Source organism: Ranitomeya imitator, chromosome 1 (genome assembly GCF_032444005.1).
Source record: "Ranitomeya imitator isolate aRanImi1 chromosome 1, aRanImi1.pri, whole genome shotgun sequence".
NCBI classification, from domain to species: domain Eukaryota; kingdom Metazoa; phylum Chordata; class Amphibia; order Anura; family Dendrobatidae; genus Ranitomeya; species Ranitomeya imitator.
In genome coordinates this window covers 272,661,484-272,689,158 of record NC_091282.1, presented here as the reverse complement: position 1 = coordinate 272,689,158, position 27,675 = coordinate 272,661,484, and the positions used below count along the sequence as shown (strand labels likewise).

Below are 27,675 nucleotides of genomic sequence, written 5' to 3'. Positions count from 1 at the left end.
TATTAATCTCCCACTGTTTATTTTTTTTTTTTTTCAGGGAGAATTTTAAAACCCAAAACAGACACTAGGCTTTCTATGGCCCACTATTTGAGAGAGATGGCACACAGGACTGGCACACAAGCACAAAGGCCAATATTAATCTCCCACTGTTTATTTTTTTTTTCAGGGAGGATTTTAAAACCCAAAACAGACACTAGGCTTTCTATGGCCCACTATTTGAGAGAGATGGCACACAGGACTGGCACACAAGCACAAAGGCCAATATTAATCTCCCACTGTTTTTTTTTTCAGGGAGAATTTAAAAACCAAAACAAAAAAACAAAAAAAAAACACACTAGGCTTTCTATGGCCCACTATTTGAGAGAGATGGCACACAGGACTGGCACACAAGCACAAAGGCCAATATTAATCTCCCACTGTTTATTTTTTTTTTTCAGGGAGAATTTAAAAACCAAAATAAAAAAAATTAAAAAAAACAGACACTAGGCTTTCTGTGGCCCACTATTTGAGAGAGATGGCACACAGGACTGGCACTCTAGCAGAAATGCCAATCTTAATCTCCCACTACTTTTTTTAGGGAGAATTAAAAAAATAAAATAAACAGGGACTGTCCTACAATTACTATCTCCCTGCAGTAATCTCTGCCAGGTATGGCAGGCAGCAATAACAAGGAGTGGACTGCTGCACAAATTAAATCAAAAGTGTGGACAAACAAAAAAGATAGCTGTGCGGAAAGGAAAGAACAACATGATTTGTGCTTTGAAAAAAGCAGTTGGTTTGCACAGCGGCGTACACACAGCAATGCAGCTATCAGGGAGCCTTCTAGGGCAGCCCAATGAGCTACAGCGCTGAGAAAAAAAAAATGTAGCTTCCACTGTCCCTGCAAACAAAAGGGGGTGTTGGACAGTGGAAATCGCTACAGCACAGGCGGTTTGGGGGTTAATGGACCCTGCCTAACGCTATCCCTGCTTCTGACGAAGCGGCAGCAACCTCTCCCTATGCTCAGATCAGCAGCAGTAAGATGGCGGTCGGCGGGAATGCCTCTTTATAGCCCCTGTGATGCCGCAGACAGCAAGCCAATCACTGCAATGCCCTTCTCTAAGATGGTGGGGACCAGGACCTATGTCATCACGCTGCTCACACTCTGCGTCCACCTTCATTGGCTGAGAAATGGCGCTTTTCGCGTCATTGAAACGCGACTTCGGCGCGAAAGTCGCGTACCGCATGGCCGACCCCACACAGGGATCGGGTCGGGTTTCATGAAACCCGACTGTGGCAAAAGTCGGCGACTTTTGAAAATGAACGATCCGTTTCGCTCAACCCTAGTCACTACTTCATTTATCTATTAGTGATGGGCGAGCACTAAAATTCTCGGGTGCTCGTTGCTCAGGTTCAGCAAATTGGAATACTCGGGTACTCAAACCGAGCAACGAGCCCAATGTAAATTTATGGGAGACCCGAGTATTTTTACAGCGATCCCCCCTGGGGGTCCTTTTAAGGTCTATAAACGTCTGAAAATGATGGAAACACTGCTGAAATGACATAGGGACCTAATGGGGATCGCCCCTGGAAGCTTTCCTGACTCCTAGTTCACAGCCTTAATAAACTTTTTACGAGATTCATGCCATTTTTCTCAGTGTCACAAGAAACACATTAAAACGAAACCAAAACGGATTTTGCTGGGAAATATGTCAAGGTACATCCTTTGCAGGTTAATGACTTGCCTGTAAGGCCAAATATTTAACCCCAGACTGAAAATTTCCTCCCCCACTTAGGCTTAGTTCAGACGCAGCGTTTTTGAAGCGTTTTTCAACTTTAACATTGCTTTCAACCACTACAAATGCGTTCACTGGGAAATGTCATTGTAACATTTAACAACCCTAGCTGGCCATGTATTGTGTGACACATAAGCAGACCCATCTTGTTTCATTTATGAAATCAGGGGGTCACTGATGACGAAGGCAGACGCCGAAACGCGCGTCGGGGCTTGGCACATCCCAAGGACTTACATCCTACATAGCAGGTAAATACCAGGTGGCTCTTTCTTCATCTATGTTTGTTCTTTTGCACATATAGTAGTTCTTTAGCCCGCATATTGCTCACTATTACATGTGCTGCCATATTATGGGTCATATCACATATTGATATTCTTCCTTTATCTTTTTCTATCAGGTTGTAGCCACTTTATTGATTTTGCACATGCACCTTATATTCTAGATCTGGTATTACCGCCATTTATGGCTGTATGGCATTTATATAAATAACTATACATATATAAGAAAAAACTCCCATTGTGGTTTTTTGAATCATTTTATTGCCATATTTATGTCCCTGGTGTAGTGCCTTTTTATGGTATTTTCTCACCGTACCACTTTTCAATTCATATATATTTTAATAAATATTGTTATATTATACCCTATTTTCGGACTTTGTGTCGGGTTTTTTTCTTCGTCTTGAATGAATGCATTCGGTATACAGTATTTAAATCTTGGTTACAAATCGCCATTTGTATATTTGCCATTTGTACATTTTAGGCAGCCAAAGTTATGGCTCTCAAGGAGAGAAACTAATGTAGTCGACAAAGAAATATTTGTAATGAACTACTGAGCCAAACTAACAGCATTGCTTTATCAAATTTATATGAAGTGTATTGTGTCAAATGTGAGCAACCAGACAACACAAAAAGGAACTTTTTAAAGGAGCTCTTTAAGGTACAGAAATGTTATGAATTAGGCCCAATGTAGTGGTGTGTGTCTCTAAGACTTGTAATGTAGTGCATGAGCTGCTAAACAGTTCCCCAATGGAGGTACCTTTTTTTTTTTTTTAAATAGACTAGTGCCCTCGCGGGCCCCTTGCCCAAAATTCACCGACCTAAAACCCTGGTAATCTAGTGGCAGTTAAAGGACACATTGCAGGAGGCAGACTTACGAAGTAGGCCCAATGTAATGTAATGCCCAATTCCCCAATGTGGGGTCCTGTTTTTACAAAATAAAATAGTGCCTTCGTAGCTCCCGGCCTATAACAGTACAGAGCACCTTCCCCCTGGTCTTCTAGTGGTTCTGGATGATGAGGACAAGGAGGAGGATAACAACAAACAGACCAAATGTGGAAGCGTATACCCATGTGTGGTTGTGAAGAGGTGCATGATAATACACCTTCCCAAAAGAGAGAATGTATTTGAGGTTATGTTTCGCTGTTTTCACTTGGTGGTGTACAGAAGCATGACAAGGGCGGCTGAATCTGTAGCTGATTTTCTAAAATGAGCAGACAGATGGCGTACTTTCACTAGCAGATCCGGCACCTCCGGGTAGCTTTTCAGAAAACGTTGAACCTTGAGGTTAAGCACATGGGCCAAGCAAGGTACGTGTGTGAGCTCACCTTGCCTCAGAGCCGCCACGAGGTTACGGCCATTGTCACACACGACCAGGCCTGGCTGTATGTTCAGCGGTGTCATCCAAACATCTGACTGCTCTTTCAGCGCTGTCCACAACTCTTCTACCTTGTGCGGTTTGCCACCTATGCAGATTAGCTTCAGCAAAGCCTGTTGCCGCTTGGCTGAGGCAGTGCTGCTGTGCTTCCAGCTTCTGACTGATGTGTTGATTTCAGAGATGGAGGATGAAGAAGAGGAGGACAAGGAGGTGGTGCAGGAGCTGTAGACTGTGGGGGCAACCCTGATTGACGTAGGGCCAGCAATCCTCGGCGTGGGGAGGATGTGTTCCATCCCAAGGTCTGACTGGGTCCTGGCTTCCACTATGCTAACCCAGTGTGCCGTCATTGAGATGTTCCATTCCTGCCCACAAGCACTTGTCCACGTGTCCGTTGTTAGGTGTACTTTCCTTGTAACAGCATTGTTGAGGGCATGGGTAATGTTGTGGGACACATGCTGGTGTAATGCCTGTATGGCACACCGGGTAAAATAGTGGCGACTGGAGACCGAGTACCTTGGGATGACCGCCGCCATCAGGTTGTGGAAAGCTTCCATCTCAACAAACCTAAAAGGCAGCATTTCTAGCGCAAGCAGAAGAGAAATATTAGAATTGAGGACTGTGGCCTGTGGGGCGTTGGCTGGGCATTTCTGCTTGCGTTCCAAAGACTGGGTTATAGACAACTGAACGCTGTGCTGTGACAAGGAAGTGGACGGGCTTGCTGATGGTGCTGCTTGACTGTGAGCCACAACAGGTGCAGGGCTAGAGGCATCTTCATATGCACAGTGTACTGAGGATTGGCTTCTATGCAAAACAGTGGAAGAAGCAGTGGTTTGACCAGCAGGCAGTGGTCCTGGAGCCTGGGGTTCGGCCCACAAAGTCAGGTGCTTTGCTTTCTTGTGCCTGATCATGCTGGTGGTGGTCAGGCTGGCTGTTTTGCTAGCCCTGCTGATGCGGGCATCGCAGGTGCTGCAAATGGCCTGTTTGGGGTTATCGGCAGAGTCTTTAAAAAATATCCACACTCTGGAAGATCTAACAGTTGGAATGGCAACGTCCCTTTATGTTGGTGTTTCTGGGAACTGATGCACACCTTCTTTCTGTGGCCACCACACTGCTTCTTTCTGCCTGTTGGTGGGATATGCCTCCTTCCCCATTTGTGCTGCTGTCCTCGCTATGCATGTCCTCCTGCCAGGTTGGGTCAGTCACTATGTCATCCACCACCTTGTCTTCCACATCCGCACTCTGCTCCTCCTCATGACTTTCTGGCAATTGTGTCTCATCATCATCCACCTCTTGTGACACTTTCCCACCATCGCCTTCGTGTGAGCGGAGCTGGTCAATGCTTTGGGCAGCTCTACATGCGATCTCATCTTTCCCCACTTCAAGTTGACCGGCAGAGATTTCTGAATCTTGAAATGGAAAACTGAACAGCTCTTCAGAGTGTCCAAGTGTGGGATCAGTTGTCTCAGGGCACTAGGCATGGTGGGAAGAAGGAGGATCAGGTTGAGGAATATCTTGGCCACAATCACGGCTACTGAGACTTGACCATGTGGAAGACAAGGTGGTGGTGGTGGCTAAGTGACTGGAAGCATTATCCGCTATCCAACCAACAATGGTTTAACACTGCTCTGGCTTCAATAGTGGTGTGCTGCGGTCCCCTAGAAACTGGGACAGGAAGGTCGAGCGAGAAGATGTTGTTGCCCACTTTCACCTTGGCCATGGCCTCGTCCTCTGGATGCACCATCAGCATCACGTCCACTTCCCCGTCCCTTGCCCCTTGCCTTAACCATATTAAATGAACTACTGCACTATTTTAAATACTCAACACAAATGTCTTTATTAGTAGCGAAATAATATCTGATCAGTATGCCTGCAAATCTACGATTTTTGAAACCCAAACACCAGGCAGGCCTCAGCCTGACCTAACAGACAGTATTCAATTTATTTTTTTTGTGAAGTGAATTTATGCTAAATAGTGCTGTATAGAATATGAGTATCAGACAGCCAAAAAATAAGTACACCGGCCTACAATGCCCAAACTTGGAGCAGAGATATATGAAGGCTCTCACAGAAATACCACAATGGCAAATCTGTGGCCTTTGAATTTTTTTTATGCTAAAATGTGCTGTATAGAATTTGAGTATAAGACAGCCAAAAAATAAGTACACTAGCCTACAATGCCCAAAGTTGGAGCACGCAAATATATGAGGCATTTTTTGGTGAATTTAAAACACCAAAAAAAAAGTGGCAGAAGGCTAGCACACACAACTATGCTATGTATGCCTGACAAACTATGATTTTTCAACAGGCCTCAGTCTGACAGAACCGACTGTATTTTTTTTTTTTAAGGGGGTGAATTTTTGGAAAAAAAAATTGGTATATAGTAAATAAGCTGCAGCAGCAGCAGGCAGTTATGGAGCTTTGGGAGGGATGCAGTGGGAGCAATGGACGCACATACAGTGCCTGCAGCCCTTGCACTGATGTGGATATGCTGTGCCCTGCCTGCCTAGCACTGCAATATCGGGACCCACGAATTAGCCCGAAAAGGGCTGTTGGTTTCTCAGGAGTTGTGGATGTAAGAGTTGCAGACCTGCACTACATCTAAAAAACCACGATTCTGACCCTATTTCGGCACCAGCTCTCCCTACTCTTGCTGAAACAGGAACAGAATGCGGCGAGCAGGGCGGCGCCAGGTCTCTTATACTCAGGATGATGCTGTGCGGCCAAGCCAATCACAGCATGACCACAACAAAGATAGCTGCGGCGTTTCATGGCCTGGCAGACAATCCCTGCACTGTGATTGGGTCTCTAAAGACCACCAAAAACGCTGGGTGCAGACACCAGTTACTGCCGAATAATCCCGGAAATGCTTGCTGCTCGCCGAGTACACTGACCATAGTGATACTCGTGCGAGTAACGAGTAGTGGCGAAGACGTTCGCTCATTACTATTATCTATTCATTTATTTTAATTATTGAAATAAAATTAAAATTTTAAATGTATATATGCTCTGTGGGGTTTTTGTCAACCCTTCTCTGCTTCTATATGTGTTTACGAGTGTCTAATGTGAATATTCATGTATATGTGCATAGTTTCTACAGTATCTGAGCACGTAATCACTTCGGGCATGAAGGACAGGGTACAGAGGGGCAGATACAAGTCCTGTACCAGGGCTCTTTGCAGTCAGATCCTGCCCCTGGTTAAAATACAGAAATTTCTGTAACTTGCAGCAATAGTTTGGGCACTTTTACCACAATCATTATTGCATTAATGGCTCTTGGCAGCTTTTGTGCACAAAAGCTGTGGGTAATTTAATGATTAAGTAAAAGAACAACACAGCAGAAGTGAACAAGGAAGCACAAGTATAAATGTGGAAGAGATTGAATGATTTGATAGAGTAGTTTTCATCGCATGCTGTGTTTGGGAAAGGTGCCAAACACATGGGCAGGCTCAAAATATGGTGCAAAAGACGCATGAATGTTTACCATGCACTTTACTAGTCACTGAATAATTAGATTGCCTAACAGGCAATCCATGCATGTGTTGCGGCTGTCGAACAGCCAGGAGATATGCAGCCGTGGGGACTCAAACATATTTTTCAAACACGTCGAAGACACTCGGTTAGAACACGAGCATGGTCGGATAACACTTTACCAGATCACTAGTTAGAGGCTTTTGGCAGGTCTCACTTAGTCAATGAATACTCAGCCCTACACCACAGAAGGGCAAGAATACTGAAAAAGTTATCTGCAGATGCGTGTGTTTTCCATTTAAAGCAGACTCTGGTCTGGATAGTATCCTTAGCCATGTTGCACGGATTGGGTCTGACATTGACCTTTAGGGAAGTTAAAGGGAACCTGTCACCCCCAAAATGAGATGAAGATGAGCTAAGCCCACCGGCATCAGGGGCTTATTTACAGCATTCTGGATGAGGAAAATAGGTTAGATTATACTCACCCAGGGGTGGTCCCGGTCCAGTTCTGGTCCAATGGGAGTCGCAGTCCGGTCTGGGGCCTCCCATCTTCTTACGATGACGTCCTCTTCTTGTCTGCGGTTCCAGCGCAGGCGTACTTTGTCTGCCCTGTTGAGGGCAGAGCAAAGTACTGTAGTGTGCAGGCGCCGGGCCTCTCTGACCTTTCCCGGCACCTGCACACTGCAGTACTTTGCTAGGAGACGCCGGGCCGGACCACGACACCCATCGGACCGGACCGGGATCGGGACCGCCCCTGGGTGAGTATAATCTACCTTCTTTTTCTCATCTTTTAGTATACATTGGGCACTTATCTACAGCATTACAGAATGCTGTAGATAAGCCCCTGATGCTGGTGCTTAGCTAACATTCCATTTTGGGGGTGACAGGTTCCCTTTAACTTCTAAAGACTTTACTAAAGCCAGGTTTCCTTCCCTCTGGAGGAGAGCTCATTTCCATAGTATTTTACAGGGAGCATTGCCTGGCCTGTAAGACTCTAAAAAGCTCTGGTGTAAGACCAGCTTAAAAGGAAGCTATAATCAGAAAATGTACTATTGTTTAACCCCTTCATGACCAGCAATATTTTCATTTTTGCGTTTTTGATTTTTGCTCCCCTTCTTCCCAGAGCCATAACTTTTATTTTTTGGTCAATATGGCCATGTGAGAGTTTTTTTTTGTTGGAAAAGTTGTACTTTTCAACGACGCCATCGGTGTTAACACATCGTGTACTGGAAAACTGGAATAAAAATCCAAGTACTATGAAATTGCAAAAAAAAAGTGCAATTCCACAGTTGTTTTTTTCTTTGTTTGTTTTTTCTACCTTGCTCTCCAAATGCTGAAACTGACCTGTCATTATGATTATTCAGGTCATTACGAGTTCATAGACACCATACATGTGTAGGTTCTTTTTTTATTTAAATGGTGAAAAAAAATCCAAAGTTTCGTAAAAAAAAAAAAAAGGTGCCTTTTTCCAAGACCCATAGCATCTCCATTTTTCATGACCTGGGGCTGGGTTAGAGCTTATTTTTTGCGTGCTGAGCTGAAGTTTTTATTGATACCATTTTGGTGAAGATACATTCTTTTGATTGCCTGCTATTGCATTTTATTTCAATGTGGCGGCGACCATAAAAACGCAACTCTGCCGTTTTTAATTTTTTTTCTCATTGCGCTGTTTAGCAGTTAGGTTAATTCTTTTTAATTTATTTATTTATTATGTTGGGAATGGTGGATCCTTTGTTAATAGCTGAGTATTAAGCTGTCACCTGTCATTGCAATATATCAAGGAGCCTTATTAAAAAAAGGACAGGTAGTATTAGTGTGGAAAAAGCCCCAGTGGCCAATGTGAAATCTGCAAGATTATTTTATTTTCAGATCACTTTGGTATTTTGTTAATGCATGTAAATGCTTCCCTTTAGTTCTTTAGTTCATTCTGCTCCACATTGTAGATATTTATTGAGAAACAGGGGCTAGCCCATTGTCTGAATTTTACATAGAGTTTAAAAGATAAGGCAGCATATCATATCAAATACTAATCCATCTCTTAAATTATTTTTTGGCATTGGCCTGCAGCCCAGATATCAATATGTCTATATTACTACGGTAATTAATAACTTCCTTTGTCTTAGAATCAAAACTGGACCACTACTTTATGTGACTGCAAACTTTTGAATCCTCACAGTGTGCATGGTGTGCACTGTCGGCATTCTCCGGTGCCGGTTCTGGGAGCAAGCGGTCATGTGACCACAAATTTGTGATATGCAAACTTCCTGCCACTTTCCGACTAGATGTGCGCGACCTAACTTAATTCACTTGTATTAAGAGAGGCTGCACATGTCAAGTTGGAATGTGGCCCGGAGTATGCATGTTGCATAATTGCAGTCACTTGACTGTCTGCTCCCGTCACCAACACCATAGAGTCCTGACAGTGCACATTGTGCGTGCTGTGAGGATTCATAAGTCTTTAGTTACTGACAGCAGACTTTTGTGCCAAACCTGGACAACCCCTTTAATAAAAAGTGTTATTGATCATTAATTATTTTGTTTCGTTTCACAGCAAAAACCTGCCAGCAGTAAAGTAGTAAGTACAGCAAAGCAACCAAACCAGAAGACCAACACCAAGGACTCTGAAAAGCCCAATGCAGCCAAAGCTAAGATCAAGGTGAGTGATAACATTTTTTTGTGCGCTCGTAATACATGAAATGACAAAAGAATGCTAGAACTAAAAGGAAGCTTCACCTATGAATACAGTTTGAGCAAAGATTGTTAGGAACTTTGAGAAATATTTTGGTTTTCAATGTCTGGGTGAAAACCCGCAGGTGTCCAGTCTGCAAGCAGAGATCTTGATAATGATCAAACGTTGTAGCTACAAATTTAGGAAACATTTTTTCTATTTCTGCAAGTATACAGCGGGTGAAATAAGTATTGTAGATGTCACCGATTTTCTAAGTAAATTAATTGGCTTGCAAAACTATTTGCCCCCTTGGCGTTTTACCTATTTTGTTACATTACAATCTGTGCTTAAATATTTTTGTAGTCCAATTGTAATCCATCCAGTACTAAATAGTCTAAGTTGGTGAACTGAAGTGAGAAAAATATAGGCATAAATTGAATTTATGGGATCAAATAGCTAAAAATTGGCATGTGCATATGTATTCATATGTATTTCTGCTGCAAACAATTACCTTCATAAGTCACATGCATAGAGAAAGGAAGTACATCTGTGTGCAATCTAAGTGTCACATGGTCTGTCAGTATATACTTACCTTTTCTGAAAGGCCATAGAGGCTTCAACATCATTAAAGAAGAGGAACCACTAACCAAACAACACCATGAAGACCAAGGAGATCTCCAATCAAGTCAGGGACAAAGTTGTTGAGAAGTACCAGTCAGGGTTAGATTCTAAAAATGTATCCCAATCTCTAATGATCCCCCGGGACACCATCAAATCCATTATCATCAAATGGAAAAGAACATGGCGCCACAACAAACCTGCCAAGAGAGGGCCACCCACCAAAACTATCAGGCTGGGCAAGGAGGACATTAATCAGAAAGATTTCACAGAGACTAAAAAAACCCTGAAGGAGCTGCAGAGTTCCCAAGCAGAGACTGGAGTATCTGTCCATACAACTACAGTAAGCTGTACATTCATTGGGGTGGCCTTTAAGGAAGAGTGGGCAGAAAAAAGCCTTTACTTATAGGAAAAAAATTGTAAGGCTTGTTTTGAGCTTGCCAAAAGACATGTGGGAGACTCCCTAAATGTATGAAGGAAGGTGCTGTAGTCAGATGAGACCAAAAATTAACTTTTTGTCCAGCAATGTCTGGCTCCAAACCAACACAGCTCACTACCCAAAGAAAACCATGCCCACAATGAAACATGGTGGTGACATGGTGGGGATGTTTTTCATCAGCAGTGACAGGGAAAATGGTCTGAGTCGAGGGGAAGATGGGTGGTGCGAAATACATGGATATTCTACTTGGAATTTTTTAACCTATTTTTCAGTATATTGCATGGTCAAAGGAATTAATGTTTGTCAAATATGTCAATTACAGGTGAGCCACAATCGTTCTGTAAAATTTTTCCATACACATTTGTCTGTGTTCCTATAAATATATCTACTGTATAGACTCTCACTCTCACAGTCTCCCTCTCTTTCTTCTTCATTCTCTTTCTCTCTCTTTGTATCTCTTTCTCTCTTCTTCCTTTCTCCCTCTTCCTCTCTCTCTCCCTTCCTTCCACTCTCTCTTCCTCTATCTCTTCCTGTTTTTTGTCTCTCTCTTACCTCTCCCTCTCTCACTTGCTCTCTCTTTCTCTTTTTCTCTTCCTCTTTCCCTCCTCCTGTCTGTCACTTTTTTCTTACCTCTCCCTCTCTCTTCCTGTCTCTCTTGTCCTCTCTTCGTCTCTCTTCTTCTCTCTCTTCTCTTACCTCCATCTATCATCTCTCTGTCTCTCTTCCTCTCTCTTTTCATCTCATCTCCTCTTTCTTCCATGTTCAGTTGGGAAATAGGGGGACACTGATAGAAACAGTGTGTGGGCTCTTCTATCCATTACTCTAAATTTACCCTCACTGCCCTTCCAATTCTGTGAGTATAATTATAAGTGTACACAAAATATCTTAGATGATGGCCAAATTTTTTCCATATATTTCAAATGACCCTTGAAAATTTCACTTTGATTTAGTCACAAATCCTAAAGAGAATAGGGATTACAGACCCTGACTAGATTACTGAAGAACTCTGCTGTTTACTTATTCTTCAATATTATTTATTAAACCCTATTACATATATGATTTGTAGCTCAAATACATACATTTTGGTTATAAAAAGCACCAACAGTGTCCAGATTCAATAATCATGTAATGATGGTCAAAAGCTATCCATTTAACCTAGCAAAAAACGACTGAAAAATAAAAAACTAACATGAGGGAAAAATTCCTATTAAAACAATATTCATCAGTGAGCGGGGGCACTTACATGGTCTAATTAGGATGAAACCTCCATGGCTAGGTAGGGCATTCTGTACGGTGTATGTTTACAGGGAAAGCATATCACATCATATTGCATTATATCCCTTAGTTGTGCTTGTCTGTTTTTAGGCCCTCACCCCCTTGGTTTTATATTATACTAGCTGAAGAGCCCGGCGTTGCCTGGGCATAGTAAATATCTCTGGTTAGTTATAGCACCTCACTTCTCTTATTTTCCCATCACGCCTCTCATTTTCTCCCTTACACCTCTCATATTCCCCCTCACTCCTCTTATTTTCCCCCTCACTCCTCTCATTCCCCCCTAACACTTGTCATTTCGACCTCACGTCTGTCATTTTCCGATCACTCCACTATTTTCCCTCACTCCTCTCATTTTGCACTCACACCTTTTCATTTTCACCTCACACCCCTCATTTTCACCTCACACCCCTCATTTTCACCTCAGTATATACATGTTTGTCATCTCCCTTATATATAGTATACACCTGTATGTCATCTCCTGTATATAGTATATACCTGTATGTCATCTCCCCTGTAAATAGTATATACCTGCTGTATGTCATCTCCTCCTGTACATTGTATATACCTATGTGTCATCTCCTCCTGTATACAGTATGTACCTGTATGTCATCTCCTCCTGTATATAGCATATGCCTGTGTGTCATCTCCCCTGTATATAGTATATACCTGTGTGTCATCTCCCCTGTATATAGTATAAACCTGTGTGTCATCTCCCCTATAAATAGTATGTACCTGTATGTCATCTCCCTTGTATATAGTATATACCAGTGTGTCATCTCCTCCTGTATATAGTATATACCTGTATGTCATCTCCTCTGTATATAGTATATATGTGTGTGTCATCTCCTCCTGTATATCGAATATACCATATGTCATCTCCTCCTGTATATAGTATATACCTGTGTGTCATCTCCCCTGTATATAGTATATATGTGTGTGTAATCTCCCCTGTATATAGTATATACCTGTGTGTCATCTCCTCCTGTATATAGTATATATCTGTGTGTCATCTCCTCCTGTATTAGACCTTGTTCACACGTTATTTGCTCAGTATTTTTACCTCAGCATTTGTAAGCTAAATTGGCAGCCTGATAAATCCCCAACCAACAGGAAGCTCTCCCCCCTAGCAGTATATATTAGCTCACACATACACATAATAGACATGTCATGTGACTGACAGCTACCGTATTTCCTATATGGTACAGTTGTTGCTCTTGTAGTTTGTCTGCTTATTAATCAGATTTTAATTTTTGAAGGATAATACCAGACTTGTGTGTGTTTTAGGGCGAGTTTCATGTGTCAAGTTGTGTGTGTTGAGTTCCGTGTGGCGACATGCATGTAGCGACTTTTGTGAGATGAGTTTTGTGTGGCGACATGCGTGCAGCAACTTTTTGTGTCGAGTTGCATGTGACAGGTTAGTGTAGCAAGTTGTGTGTAGCAAGTTTTGCGCATGGCGAGTTTTGCGCGTGGCGAGTTTTATGTGTGGTGCAACTTTTACATGTGTTGCAACTTTTGTGCATGTGGCAATTTTTCCGCGTGTGCAAGTTTTGCGTGTGGCAAGTTTTCTATGAGGTGAGTTTTGCACGTGTGGCGAGTTTTGCGCGTGGTGAGTTTTGAGTGGCAAATTTTGTGTTTCGACTTTTATGTGGCGAGGTTGGTGTATGTGTGGTGAAATGTGTGCTGAGAGTGATACAGTATGTGTTCAAGCACGTGGTAGTGTGTGGCGCATTTTGTGTGTGTTCATATCCCCGTGTGTGGTGAGTATCCCATGTCGGGACCCCACCTTAGCAACTGTACGGTATATAGTCTTTGGCGCCATCGTTCTCATTCTTTAAGTCCCCCTTGTTCACATATGGCAGCTGTCAATTTGCCTCCAACACTTTTCCTTTCACTTTTTCCCCATTATGTAGATAGGGGCAAAATTGTTTGGTGAATTGGAACGCGCGGGTTTAAAATTTCGCCTCACAACATAGCCTGTGATGCTCTCGGGGTCCAGACGTGTGACTGTGCAAAATTTTTTGGCTGTAGCTGCGACTGTGCAGATGCCAATTTCAGATATACACACATACATACACACAAACACACACACACATTCAGCTTTATATATTAGATAGGCTACTGACATGTGTGACGTGTGTATGAGTTGTTTTTAGTGTATTAAATGCAATATTTTTTGTGGTATACTTTTAATCGATATATATCGATTTAATATGGGGTTTATTTCATATTAGTTTTTTTCAGCTCTGCATTTACTATAAGGAAAAAAGACCTAGATCCATCAAGTTCAACTTTTCTCCACCAATTGTACATTTCGTCACTAATTTAACTATAACCAGCAATGTTATATGTGTCGAGGAATTCGTCCAGCCCTTTTTTAAAAGCTGTTATAGTGTCTGCCATTACTATCTCTTGTGGTAGGGCATTCCACAGTCTGACTGCTCGAACTGTAAAGAACCCTTTCCTATTTAGCTGCTGGAATCTCCTTTCTTCCATCCGTAATGAGTGCCCCCTAGTCCTCAGAATTTTTTTGGAATGAATAAGTCATGTGCAAGTGATTTGTACTGGCCACACATATATTTATACATGCAAATGAGATCTCCTCTGAGGCGTCTTTTTTCTAAGCTAAACCAGCCCAACTTTTCAAACCTCTCATCATATGACAGGGCTTCCATCCTTTGTAATGATCTAGTTGCCCGCCTTTGAACTCATTCTAACTTCTGAATATCCTTTTTAAAATGTGGAACCCAAAACTGGATCCTGTATGCTAGATGTGGCCTCACCAGTGATTTATAAAGGGGTAATAATACGTTGGGATCACGGGATTTTATCTCTGTTTTATACATCCTAAAATCTTGTTTGCTTTTGCGGCTGCTGCTTGACATTGAGTACTACTGTTAGCTTACCTGTTACAAGAATACCCAAGTCCTTCTCCTGTTCTGTAGTCCCAAGTACACTCAAATTTAAGGTATATGCAGCAATGACATTACTCCATCCTAGGTGCATTACTTTACATTTATCTATATTAAACCTCATTTGCCAAGTGTTAACACATTCAGTCATCTTATTCAGATCATTTTGCAATATTGTATGGTTAAGGTCAGATTTTAATATCCTACATAGTTTGGTGTCATCAGCAAAGACTGACACATTATTCTCTGTCCCATTCATAAGGTCATTAATAAAGAGGTTAAAAAGAATCGATCCTGGCACAGATCCCTGTGGTACCCCACTGCTGACTTTATCCAATTAGAACGTGCCATTTATGACAACTCTTTGTTTCCTGTCATTTAGCCAATTCCTTACCCATCTGCATATAGTTTCCCTCAGTCCTTGCTTCTGTAGCTTCTGTATAAGCCTGTTATGTGGAACTGTATCAAATGCCTTTGCAAGTTCAAATAAATCATATCAGCCACATTACCAACATCCAGATTTGAACTTACCTCCTCATAGAAACCCAACATGTTATTATACATGACTTATCCTTCATGAATCTGTGCTGCTTGTCAGTTATTATATTATTCTCTGCAATATATTTTTGCTGGTCATCTCTTATAATGCCATCAAAAATTTTGCACACTACTGATGTCAGGCATACCGGACGGTAGTTGCCCGGATGGACCTTCTCACCTTTCTTAAATATTGGTACCACGTGAGCTATCCTCCAATGTTGTGGCACCACACCGGTTACAAGAGAGTCTAAGAATATGAGATACAGCAGTTTGTCAATTATTGAGCTCAATTCCCTGAGTATCTGTGGATAAATGCCATCTGGGCCAGGGGATTTGTCAATGCTTAAATTGCTCAGACGTAGATGTACTTCTTTTTGTGTTAAACTAGTTATATCAGGTTGTGAATTTTGATGTTTGCCTTGTCAAATGATCACTGTAACACACAGTTGATTGGTGGACATGGATGAAAAGTGACGGTTTAACATCTCAGCCTTTTCTTTATCCTCTGTAATTATCTTGTTACTGTCATCTTTTGAGGGGCCAATGCCATCTATTTTTTTGTTTTTGGCATTGATGTATTTATAAAAAAAAATGGGATTTATTTTAATTTAGTTGGTGATGTGTTTCTCTATAGATAACTTTGCTAGCTTGATTTCTGTTTTACATTTCTTATTTAGATCTTTATACTCATGAAATGCTATTTCAGTATTTTCGACTTTCAAGATTTTGAACACCCTTTGTTTTTTGTCTTATTAAACTTTGTAGTGTTTTATTTATTCATAATGGTTTCTTTTTTTTTCCTTGACATTTTATTACCAGAGGGTATAAGTTTTCTGCAGGATTCTAGTTGTATTTCCTTAAATATGCACCATTTATGTTCGGTATCCCCAGTTACCATGATGTGGTCCCAGTCCAGATGATTAAGCTCTTCCCTTAATTTGCTAAAATCAGCTTTCTTAACCCTGCTGTTCTGTTTAGATTTCACATACACTTGTACTGTTCCCGGTCATTTTTGACCGTCCTTATAAAATAATCATTTTTAGCTAATCTAAGTGGTTTTTTTAAACAGTTTTTGCACTATTATATTGCTTGTGAAGATGGTTGTTCAAATACCAGAAAAAAAATAAATACAAAGCTTGTTTTATATTTTTTTTATATCCAAAAGGGAACATGGTAACATAGTAACATAGTAACATAGTTAGTAAGGCCGAAAAAAGACATTTGTCCATCCAGTTCAGCCTATATTCCATCATAATAAATACCCAGATCTACGTCCTTCTACAGAACCTAATAATTGTATGATACAATATTGTTCTGCTCCAGGAAGACATCCAGGCCTCTCTTGAACCCCTCGACTGAGTTCGCCATCACCACCTCCTCAGGCAAGCAATTCCAGATTCTCACTGCCCTAACAGTAAAGAATCCTCTTCTATGTTGGTGGAAAAACCTTCTCTCCTCCAGACGCAAAGAATGCCCCCTTGTGCCCGTCACCTTCCTTGGTATAAACAGATCCTCAGCGAGATATTTGTATTGTCCCCTTATATACTTATACATGGTTATTAGATCGCCCCTCAGTCGTCTTTTTTCTAGACTAAATAATCCTAATTTCGCTAATCTATCTGGGTATTGTAGTTCTCCCATCCCCTTTATTAATTTTGTTGCCCTCCTTTGTACTCTCTCTAGTTCCATTATATCCTTCCTGAGGACCGGTGCCCAAAACTGGACACAGTACTCCATGTGCGGTCTAACTAGGGATTTGTACAGAGGCAGTATAATGCTCTCATCATGTGTATCCAGACCTCTTTTAATGCACCCCATGATCCTGTTTGCCTTGGCAGCTGCTGCCTGGCACTGGCTGCTCCAGGTAAGTTTATCATTAACTAGGATCCCCAAGTCCTTCTCCCTGTCAGATTTACCCAGTGGTTTCCCGTTCAGTGTGTAATGGTGATATTGATTCCCTCTTCCCATGTGTATAACCTTACATTTATCATTGTTAAACCTCATCTGCCACCTTTCAGCCCAAGTTTCCAACTTATCCAGATCCATCTGTAGCAGAATACTATCTTCTCTTGTATTAACTGCTTTACATAGTTTTGTATCATCTGCAAATATCGATATTTTACTGTGTAAACCTTCTACCAGATCATTAATGAATATGTTGAAGAGAACAGGTCCCAATACCGACCCCTGCGGTACCCCACTGGTCACAGCGACCCAGTTAGAGACTATACCATTTATAACCACCCTCTGCTTTCTATCACTAAGCCAGTTACTAACCCATTTACACACATTTTCCCCCAGACCAAGCATTCTCATTTTGTGTACCAACCTCTTGTGCGGCACGGTATCAAACGCTTTGGAAAAATCGAGATATACCACGTCCAATGACTCACCGTGGTCCAGCCTATAGCTTACCTCTTCATAAAAACTAATTAGATTGGTTTGACAGGAGCGATTTCTCATAAACCCATGCTGATATGGAGTTAAACAGTTATTCTCATTGAGATAATCCAGAATAACATCCCTCAGAAACCCTTCAAATATTTTACCAACAATAGAGGTTAGACTTACTGGCCTATAATTTCCAGGTTCACTTTTAGAGCCCTTTTTGAATATTGGCACCACATTTGCTATGCGCCAGTCCTGCGGAACAGACCCTGTCGCTATAGAGTCACTAAAAATAAGAAATAATGGTTTATCTATTACATTACTTAGTTCTCTTAGTACTCGTGGGTGTATGCCATCCGGACCCGGAGATTTATCTATTTTAATCTTATTTAGCCGGTTTCGCACCTCTTCTTGGGTTAGATTGGTGACCCTTAATATAGGGTTTTCATTGTTTCTTGGGATTTCACCTAGCATTTCATTTTCCACCGTGAATACCGTGGAGAAGAAGGTGTTTAATATGTTAGCTTTTTCCTCGTCATCTACAACCATTCTTTCCTCACTATTTTTTAAGGGGCCTACATTTTCAGTTTTTATTCTTTTACTATTGATATAGTTGAAGAACAGTTTGGGATTAGTTTTACTCTCCTTAGCAATGTGCTTCTCTGTTTCCTTTTTGGCAGCTTTAATTAGTTTTTTAGATAAAGTATTTTTCTCCCTATAGTTTTTTAGAGCTTCAATGGTGCCATCCTGCTTTAGTAGTGCAAATGCTTTCTTTTTACTGTTAATTGCCTGTCTTACTTCTTTGTTTAGCCACATTGGGTTTTTCCTATTTCTAGTCCTTTTATTCCCACAAGGTATAAACCGCTTACACTGCCTATTTAGGATGTTCTTAAACATTTCCCATTTATTATCTGTATTCTTATTTCTGAGGATATTGTCCCAGTCTACCAGATTAAGGGCATCTCTAAGCTGGTCAAACTTTGCCTTCCTAAAGTTCAATGTTTTTGTGACTCCCTGACAAGTCCCCCTAGTGAAAGACAGGTGAAACTGCACAATATTGTGGTCGCTATGGTATTTTTTCGATTTTTGTAAAAATTGTTTTTGCAGATAAAAAAAAAATCTTGATCTAAATGTTAACTATAAGTAATAATATCAAACATTATGTAGATATACTTTTTTCAAAGGCAAAAAAAAAAAAAAAAGCTTTTTTCTCTATAAAATGGCAAAAAACGTTGTTTTTTATACACTTATACTGTTCCCGGTCATTTTTGACCGGACCTAACAAAGTTGTGATTTGTACCTAATTCAAGTGTTATTTGATTACCTGTTGCATTGTTTTACTGTATGTGAACATGGTTTTCAATAATCAGATGAAAAATTAAATCAAAAACTTTTATTTTTTGAATCAAATAAATTAACATTTTTTGCAATATTTGCTTCATATTGCACATAAAAACTTTTCTTTATTCTAAACTATATACAAACTTTTCAACAAAAAAAAAGTTTTTTGTCAAAAACAAATGATAAATGCGATCAATGTATTACTTGCATTGATCACATGTATAATTTACATGACGCTTGCACAAGTATTTTGCACATTTGCAACACATAATATTAGATTTATGGTTACTGGACATTGGACAGAATGAGCATCTTTTTCGCTTGCAGCTGGTTGCGATGGTGGAAGCCGTTTCAGTATCAGTGGTGGTCGAAGCTGTTGGCTCGCCGTCTCCACCATGCTCTCGAATTTGTCGGGCCACTTTTTCTGCACTCTCATTTCTTGGATTTCGTGGCCGTGTTTTTACATATGGATTAGTGAGAGACTTCCCCAATTCCTCAATAAAAAGCCGTCGTTTGTGTAATTTTTTTTCTTGCCATTTGGGGTTTATTTCCCGCCACAATACAAAGGCATTATAGGCAGATACATCGATCAGGTTGTAAAAGAGAATCATAGGCCACCTATTTGTTTTTCTTTTACATGTATACGTGCCTACAAGCTGGTCTAATGTGTCAACAGCACCTTTAGTGGCGTTATAGTGAAGAATCATGTCTGGCTTTCTGTCATCTCTCTCACTTATTTTTGCATCATGGTGCATGGTGCTCATGAGGATAACTTGTTTATTTTTTTGGGAACGTACGACACTACCGTAGTGTCCTTTGTAAAATAAAACATTGAACTGTGTACGTCTCTCTTATTGAGGATACCCTGTGGAAGTTCAGGTTTATTTTTTCGTACAGTACCCAGCATAGTTATATTGTTTTTTTGTAACATCTGCCCCAATTGGTAGGATGTGAAGAAATTGTCACAGGTAACGTTTCTCCCTTTGAGTCCATGGGTCAAGTCCAAAACTACCCTCATGCCTTGGTTTTTTTCAGGTCTTTCTAGAGGGTTTTTTCCAATATATACTTGAACATTTGCAGCATATGATGTTTTACTGTCACACAGAGTCCAGATTTTTATACCGTATTTTGCTGGTTTACTTGGAATGTATTGCCTGAATGGGCACTTGCCTCTAAATGACACCAGCTGCTCATCAACAGTGACATTTTCTACGGTATTATAACATTTTGGGAGTATCTCGACCCATTTACTCCACAAATCCCTAATTGGGGCAAGTTTATCTGTGCTTCTTCTTTCAGATCTATCCGTTTTGTCATCAAACCGTAGAACTCTGGAAATTTCGTGGAATCTTTCTAAAGACATGGTGGCCCTAAATATATGGCGCCCCGTTTCCGAATTCCACAAACTTTTAGTGGACTCTCCATATGATTTGAAGACACAAAAGAGAATAGTAAAACCAAAAACACTCAGTTTGAAAAAATGTTGCAGTAATCCGCAAGTGCTAGTAAAAGATGTAAAAAACAGGGTATTTGGTTGATACGTTTTTTGCAAAAAATGTATGCTAAGCTGCTCTACCAATCTTCACGGTATACCCTTATCAGAGCAGTCCTAACTAATGTATGCAATCCCTATCTGATGTATTTAAAAACCTGATCATCTGTATATAACCTGTGTGAACAGGGTTCAGAGAGGAAAAATCCATGTGTGCATACAGGGCAGAACAGCTTTTGTGCAGATAACCCAAGAGGAGTGGTGGAACTCCCCAGTCTTGTAGACACAAGAGAACAATTATGGAAACAGGAACACATGGGCTACTTGCACAGTGAACAAGTCTGTATGATCATGTTCACACACCACCAAGAAACCTGAAGACACAAAAGAGAATAGTAAAACCAAAAACACTCAGTTTGAAAAAATGTTGCAGTAATCCGCAAGTGCTAGTAAAAGATGTAAAAAACAGGGTATTTGGTTGATACGTTTTTTGCAAAAAATGTATACTAAGCTGCTCTACCAATCTTCACGGTATACCCTTATCAAAGCAGTCCTAACTAATGTATGCAATCCCTATCTGATGTATTTAAAAACCTGATCATCTGCACAAAAGCTGTTCTGCCCTGTATGCACACATGGATTTTTCCTCTCTGAACCCTGTTCACACAGGTTATATACAGATGATCAGGTTTTTAAATACATCAGATAGGGATTGCATACATTAGTTAGGACTGCTCTGATAAGGGTATACCGTGAAGATTGGTAGAGCAGCTTAGTATACATTTTTTGCAAAAAACGTATCAACCAAATACCCTGTTTTTTACATCTTTTACTAGCACTTGCGGATTACTGCAACATTTTTTCAAACTGAGTGTTTTTGGTTTTACTATTCTCTTTTGTGTCTTCAGGTTTCTTGGTGGTGTGTGAACATGATCATACAGACTTGTTCACTGTGCAAGTAGCCCATGTGTTCCTGTTTCCATAATTGTTCTCTTGTGTCTACAAGACTGGGGAGTTCCACCACTCCTCTTGGGCTATCTGCACAAAAGCTGTTCTGCCCTGTATGCACACATGGATTTTTCCTCTCTGAACCCTGTTCACACAGGTTATATACAGATGATCAGGTTTTTAAATACATCAGATAGGGATTGCATACATTAGTTAGGACTGCTCTGATAAGGGTATACCGTGAAGATTGGTAGAGCAGCTTAGTATACATTTTTTGCAAAAAACGTATCAACCAAATACCCTGTTTTTTACATCTTTTACTAGCACTTGCGGATTACTGCAACATTTTTTCAAACTGAGTGTTTTTGGTTTTACTATTCTCTTTTGTGTCTTCAGGTTTCTTGGTGGTGTGTGAACATGATCATACAGACTTGTTCACTGTGCAAGTAGCCCATGTGTTCCTGTCTCCATATGATTTGTATACTCCAGCTAATAGAAGTAACCCGATGTAAGCATTCATAGCCGTCACATCGAAGTTCTTCCATTTATCGCCATAAACCTTTTTTCCCTCAATGTTTGTCATTTGGATAAGTATATTTTGCATGGCTATATTTATGAAAAATAGGAATGCCGATTGAATGTCATCAATTCTAGCAATTGCATATCTAGTGGGACCTGGAGTATCTGTGATGACATTTGATGAAGACCTTCTACCAGTCGGAGCAGGAGGCTGCAATTTCCAAACGACATCTTTGTTTTTTGAATTGATTTCTTGCGTCAGACCGGTTGTCGGGGTTTCCACATCAGATTCACCCTCAGAATCCGAGTTCTCGGCAATATCTTCATCCTCACTAATGTTGTCCTCCTCTTCGGAGACATTTTCAGGTGGGACATCCTCGTCTGTATCGGAGTCGTTTATAAACTCCTCCAATTCAGCTTGGGTGAAGTGTCTTCTTCTCATGCTGTAAGGCATCACTGTTGAATGAAAAAATAAAATATATCCATAAACAATGAATGAAAAAAAAAATCAAAACAATTTTGCAACAATACACACAATAACGTCCCGTCACACATTGAGATATGCCCTGTGATTATGGTGCTGGAGCGTCGCAAACAAAAATGAGGCATGCACTCATTCTATCACAGCAGTGAGAATATGTACTCATAAGCAGACATTGAGTCTACACAACCCTAATGCTAACCCCCTATCATCCATTCTATCACAGCAGTGAGAATATGTACTCATAAGCAGACATTGAGTCTACACAACCCTAATGCTAACCCCCTATCATCCATTTTATCACAGCAGTGAGAATATTGAATAATTTTAGAATAAAAGAATAATTTATCTGTAACATACCTGTAAAAATGGGACTTCAGAGCTCTGACGTCTGAACCTCTGCTCACTCTGTGTTGTCTCCAGCTGAACTGAAACTCTACACTGCTATGTTATCTGTCTACAGATAAGATCAGAGCAGACACCACCCTGCAGCAGGAAAAAGCTCACAGTACAACACTTTAGGTGAATTCTGCTTAGGACAGCATTGCACAGTGTAATACTGTACAACCAGCAAACACATGGAAAATCAGAAAATCATGATTTACAATATGAAATGTTGACAACTGAATGGAACTAGATCTATATGAACAGCAGGGTAAATAAAAACCAGTGAAATAAATTGCGCATAGCTATACTGGAAGTGAATCCGTCGGCTGTATCGCAACTTGAAAATGTTGGTATGTGTAAATCTTTTCTGACCAAAAGTAGTCAGATACATTGATAAATAGTAGTAGATGCAATATATAGTTCAAAATGAGGTGATAGCACCTTTATTTTTGTCAAAAATTGTCTGGAGAGCTGAATAAAGGCCTATCGGTCATTTTTGACCGAACAGTACAAGTGTAAAAAAAAATTGTACCAAATAAAGTAAACAAAAATTAAAAAAAAAAAAAATTCCCATAGAGAGTACCCCCCTAATGACGAAAAGTCAGGGAGCCTCAAGTCTCAGAATCACACGCTGAATTTTTATAACATTATAGAATTTCAAAAACGGTCATTTTTGACCTAACAGAACAGCAGGGTTAAAGTTCCAGGTTTTGGCATTTCCCCTTCTGAATGTTTGATTGAAAATTACATTGAAACTTACCATGTTATGGTCACTGCTTCCCAAATGCTCCCTAACGTATCGATCTGAAATTGTATCTTGTCTATTTGACAGAACCAGATCCAGCAGATTACCTCCCCTGGTTGGTTCATCAAGCAGCTGAAAAAAGTAATTGTCCTGAATTGTGGATAGGAAATTGTAGCTTTGAATGTTTGGATAGATAAAATTCCCCATTATAAGAACCCTATTACTGTTTGCTGCCTTTTCAATTTGTTAAGGCATTTCATCCTCTACCTGTTAAGCTATATTAGGAGGCTTGTAGCACACTCCAATTAGCAGTGTTCCATTGTTGCCATCCCCATGTACATTTACCCATAGTGACTCTACATTGCTGTAACTTCCCCCAATGTCTTCATTGAGCACAGGTTTTAATGTGGATTTTACAAAGATGCACGCTTCTCCACCTTTTTTATCTTTGCTGTGCTTTCTAAATGTAGTGTAACTCTCTACGTTTGTTACGCAGTCATGGCTCTCATCAAGCCATGTTTCCGTAATGCCCACCATATTGTATTCTGTGACCGTCATAAGAGTCTCTAGTTCATTCATTTTGTTTTCTAGACATCTTGCATTTGCCAGCAGACATTTAATATTATTAGCACATCTGTTACACCTACTCAATTCTCTGCTTTCCTTGAATATTGCAACCCCCCTAAATCCTTATTTATCTGTACTGCCTCCTTCACTCTGTCTACTCTATCTATCCCCTTATCAGCACAACTACCCTCCCTCCCCCAGACCCTAGTTTAAAAGTTCCTCCATCCGTCTTACCATTTTTTTAAAAGCACAGCGGCACCCTCCCCACTGAGGTGCAGCCCGTCTTATTGGTAGAGCCTTTATTGGACAGAGAAGTCGGCCCAGTTCTCCTAGAACCCAAACCCTTCCTTCCTGTACCAATTTCTAAGCCATTTGTTTATCTTCCTAAGTTCCCGCTGCCTATCTAGTCACGCTCGTGGCACTGGCAGTATTTCTGAAAACACCACTTTGGAGGTCCTGTCCTTCATCTTCTTTCCTAGCTCCCTGTAATCATTCTTAAGGACCTTCCAGCTCCATATGACTTTGTCATTGGTACCGATGTGTACTATGATGGCTGGGTTTTCCCCAGCCCCACCCAGCTATCTGTCTATCCGATCCACAATATGTCAAACCCGAGGACCTGGCAGACAACACAATGTTCGGCATTCACGGTCTCGGAGGCAGATGACCCTGTCTGTCCACCTGATTATAGAGTCCCCTACCACCAACATCTGTCTGGCCTTTGCTGCACTTTTATTTCCCTAATTCCTACAGCAGTCGTTTTCCTGGTTGCTAGGAGCAACGTCCTGCTGCAGTGATCCCAGTCCCGGACTTGCATTCCTAAATATCAGCCAAACAGGCATCTTTTACTAGGTTGTGCCAGATCAGGATTCAGCTCCCTGGCTCTTTTCCCTACCCATTCTTGTAACATTTACCCTGCTGCATACTTCCCTGTCCTGATCTTCCCCACCTCCACCCTCCTGCATATCACTGGCCACAAGCAGGGCAAGCTTAGTGAGCTCTAAACTCTTCTCCAGGTTTGCAATGCTCCTGAGTGTTGCAAGCTGCACGTTTAGATCCATTACCTGGGCTTCCAAACATGTAACTCGCTGGCATCGAGTGCAGACATATTCACCCTTAAACGGCTGTTCTAGTCATGCACAAGATGCACACCTGGTGGCATTGTCCATGGAGCACATATTCAACAGGGATAAACCGTGCAGATAAAAGCAGAAAAAAAAAAAAAAACAATGACGGCTAGTAACTTAAGGAAACACCAAACTATTCTCTTGTGTTTAACTATAATATTGCGTTTAACTATGGACTTATCTACAGCCTTGGACTTAACAGCCCTCTCTCAGCTCAGCAGCCCTCGCTTAGAGTGTCTGGAACTTGTGGTCCACTCAGCAGCACAGCACAGATATTCCTGCTACAAAGTTCTGGAGCGCCCGTTAGGACCGTGGGGTACTCGGTACCTGGCCGGTTTCTTAAAGGGATGTGTCGCGGCAGCAATGACCCAGTCCGTGGCCCTGGGCATCCAATAAAATATGAAATAGGAATAGAGTTTATGGGATAAGTGTTCGTAATGCTACCTGTGGTACTCGGCCAGGGATGACCGACGCTGCTTAAAGGGGTCCACTGGGGCTGATGGTATTGCTGCAGAGTTAGTATAGCTCCCCAAAGGTAGAGCTTAGTCCACAGGGCCCACAGTGCAGTTGGTAAGGGATGATAGATGGTGAAGTGCAGGAAATAATTGGAGGACACAGGATACAGTTTGCAAAAAAAAAAGTACAAAAAGTGAACAATAGAAGATTGGAAACGGGTGATTTGGAGTGATGAAATGAAAGTCAACAGTTTAGGCTCTGATGAGTACATATGGATCTGGAATAAACAAGGAAAAATGGGGCTAACGTATCTAGAAATTGAAGGAAGTGTCAAGTTCGGTGGAGGAAGACTGATGATATGGGGCTGTCACTGTAACAATATTGTCAGCGCCCCTGCATGGTTCCCCTTCCTACTCCATGCAGGGACACTGGAATACTGACTGCTCCGGCCCTGTTGTGTAGTCCCCTTCTGCTGGCATGGCTCCTGCTTGTGCATGCCACACTTCCTGGCAGGATGCCTAGTCTGTGCGTGTGAGACTGCTCCCCAATTCTTAAAGGGGCAGTGGGTGCACATAGTAAAATACCCGCAGTTAATAAATGGCATGCGCTTAGTATCAGAGTACACCTGCTAGATGTCCTCCAGCCAATTGATGGGGGTCATCCTGCATAAAAGACTCCCCCCCTTAGGGAGTCACCAAAGCAACAATATTCATTAGTGTGTAGTTTCTCTTGCTATTGAGTTGGGAGGTCTCTTGGTCCTTTTGCAGCAATGTCACGCTGGATGAGGAAGAAGTAAGGTGCACAACAATGGGGAAAGGGAAGGGGAAGCCCAAACATTAGGAAAAGGGGGGGTGGATACCCCTAGGCAGATCTAACAACACCCTGTCTGCCCTAAATGTCCCTAAATAGGTTCCGCATCTATCGCTGTGCAGGAACCTTATCCCTGCTTGAACCTAGTGATAGGCCCTGGATAGGGAGGGACAGAGTGAGTGCTAGTTATCCCCCACTACAACTAAAGACATAGATGGTGGACGAACGAGAATATACACTTAGCTTGAGAAGACCACCGATATATCACTCCAGGAATCCTCCAAGGGAACTTCAAGAAGACACTAGATGACTGCTAGTACTTCCAACCAGACAGAGGGAAATTGAGCTAACGCCAGCACCCTGCTGAAGAAACTGAATGTATTTAAACCTTCAGCAAAGCTGAGTTAATTAGCAGTAGAAGGTGGAGGTAACTGTTGGGTCCTAGAGGGACAAGGATATCACTTCATAACAGAGATGCGAAAATCAAAATGTGCTTGTAGAGCTAATCGCAAAGACCTTCTACAGCCAGATCCAGGATGACTGTCTGTCACACCTGAAACACATGTGACAAGCCAGTTCCCTGAACCTGCTCCGCTGATCTCTGTACGACCTGGGTCCTGAATCTGCTCCCCTGGTCCCGCTGCAGCCAGTCCTGTTCCTGAATTCACCCCTGTCCCAGTGTGGCCAGAGCCTGAACATTGTTCCCCAGTCCTTATGCAGTATGTCCCTGATTCAGTATCGTAGACTGGTGTGTCTAAGCGTAGTCCTTAATCAGTGTCAACAAACCTGACTCCTGGGGTCAGCAGCTGCAGTACCATTTTCGGCTAAGTAGTGGTACCTGGCAGCTACCTGCAGCTCAGCCTGTCTCCACCATCAGGAGCTCTAGTGAACACCAGGTAGCCGCTTAGGCTACGTTCACATTAGCATTGCGCGCCGGTGCGTCGGCGACGCAACGGCGACGCAACGCACGACGCACAAAAAACACGCGCAAACGCACGCAAAAACGCTGCGTTTTGCGACGCGTGCGTCGTTTTTTGACGAAAATCGGACGCACAAAAAATGCAACTTG

At 41.5% G+C, this 27,675-nt stretch overlaps 1 protein-coding gene across 1 annotated transcript in view; it reads left to right on the top strand.

Annotated features, from left to right (window-relative positions):
• Positions 1-27,675, top strand: part of LOC138662605 (uncharacterized) — a 195,953-nt gene that overhangs the window by 76,546 nt on the left and 91,732 nt on the right. Inside the window, exon 3 of the mRNA XM_069748465.1 lies at positions 9,448-9,552. Within this exon, the coding sequence (XP_069604566.1) occupies positions 9,448-9,552 (105 nt within the window). The remainder of the gene's footprint in view (positions 1-9,447; positions 9,553-27,675) is intronic.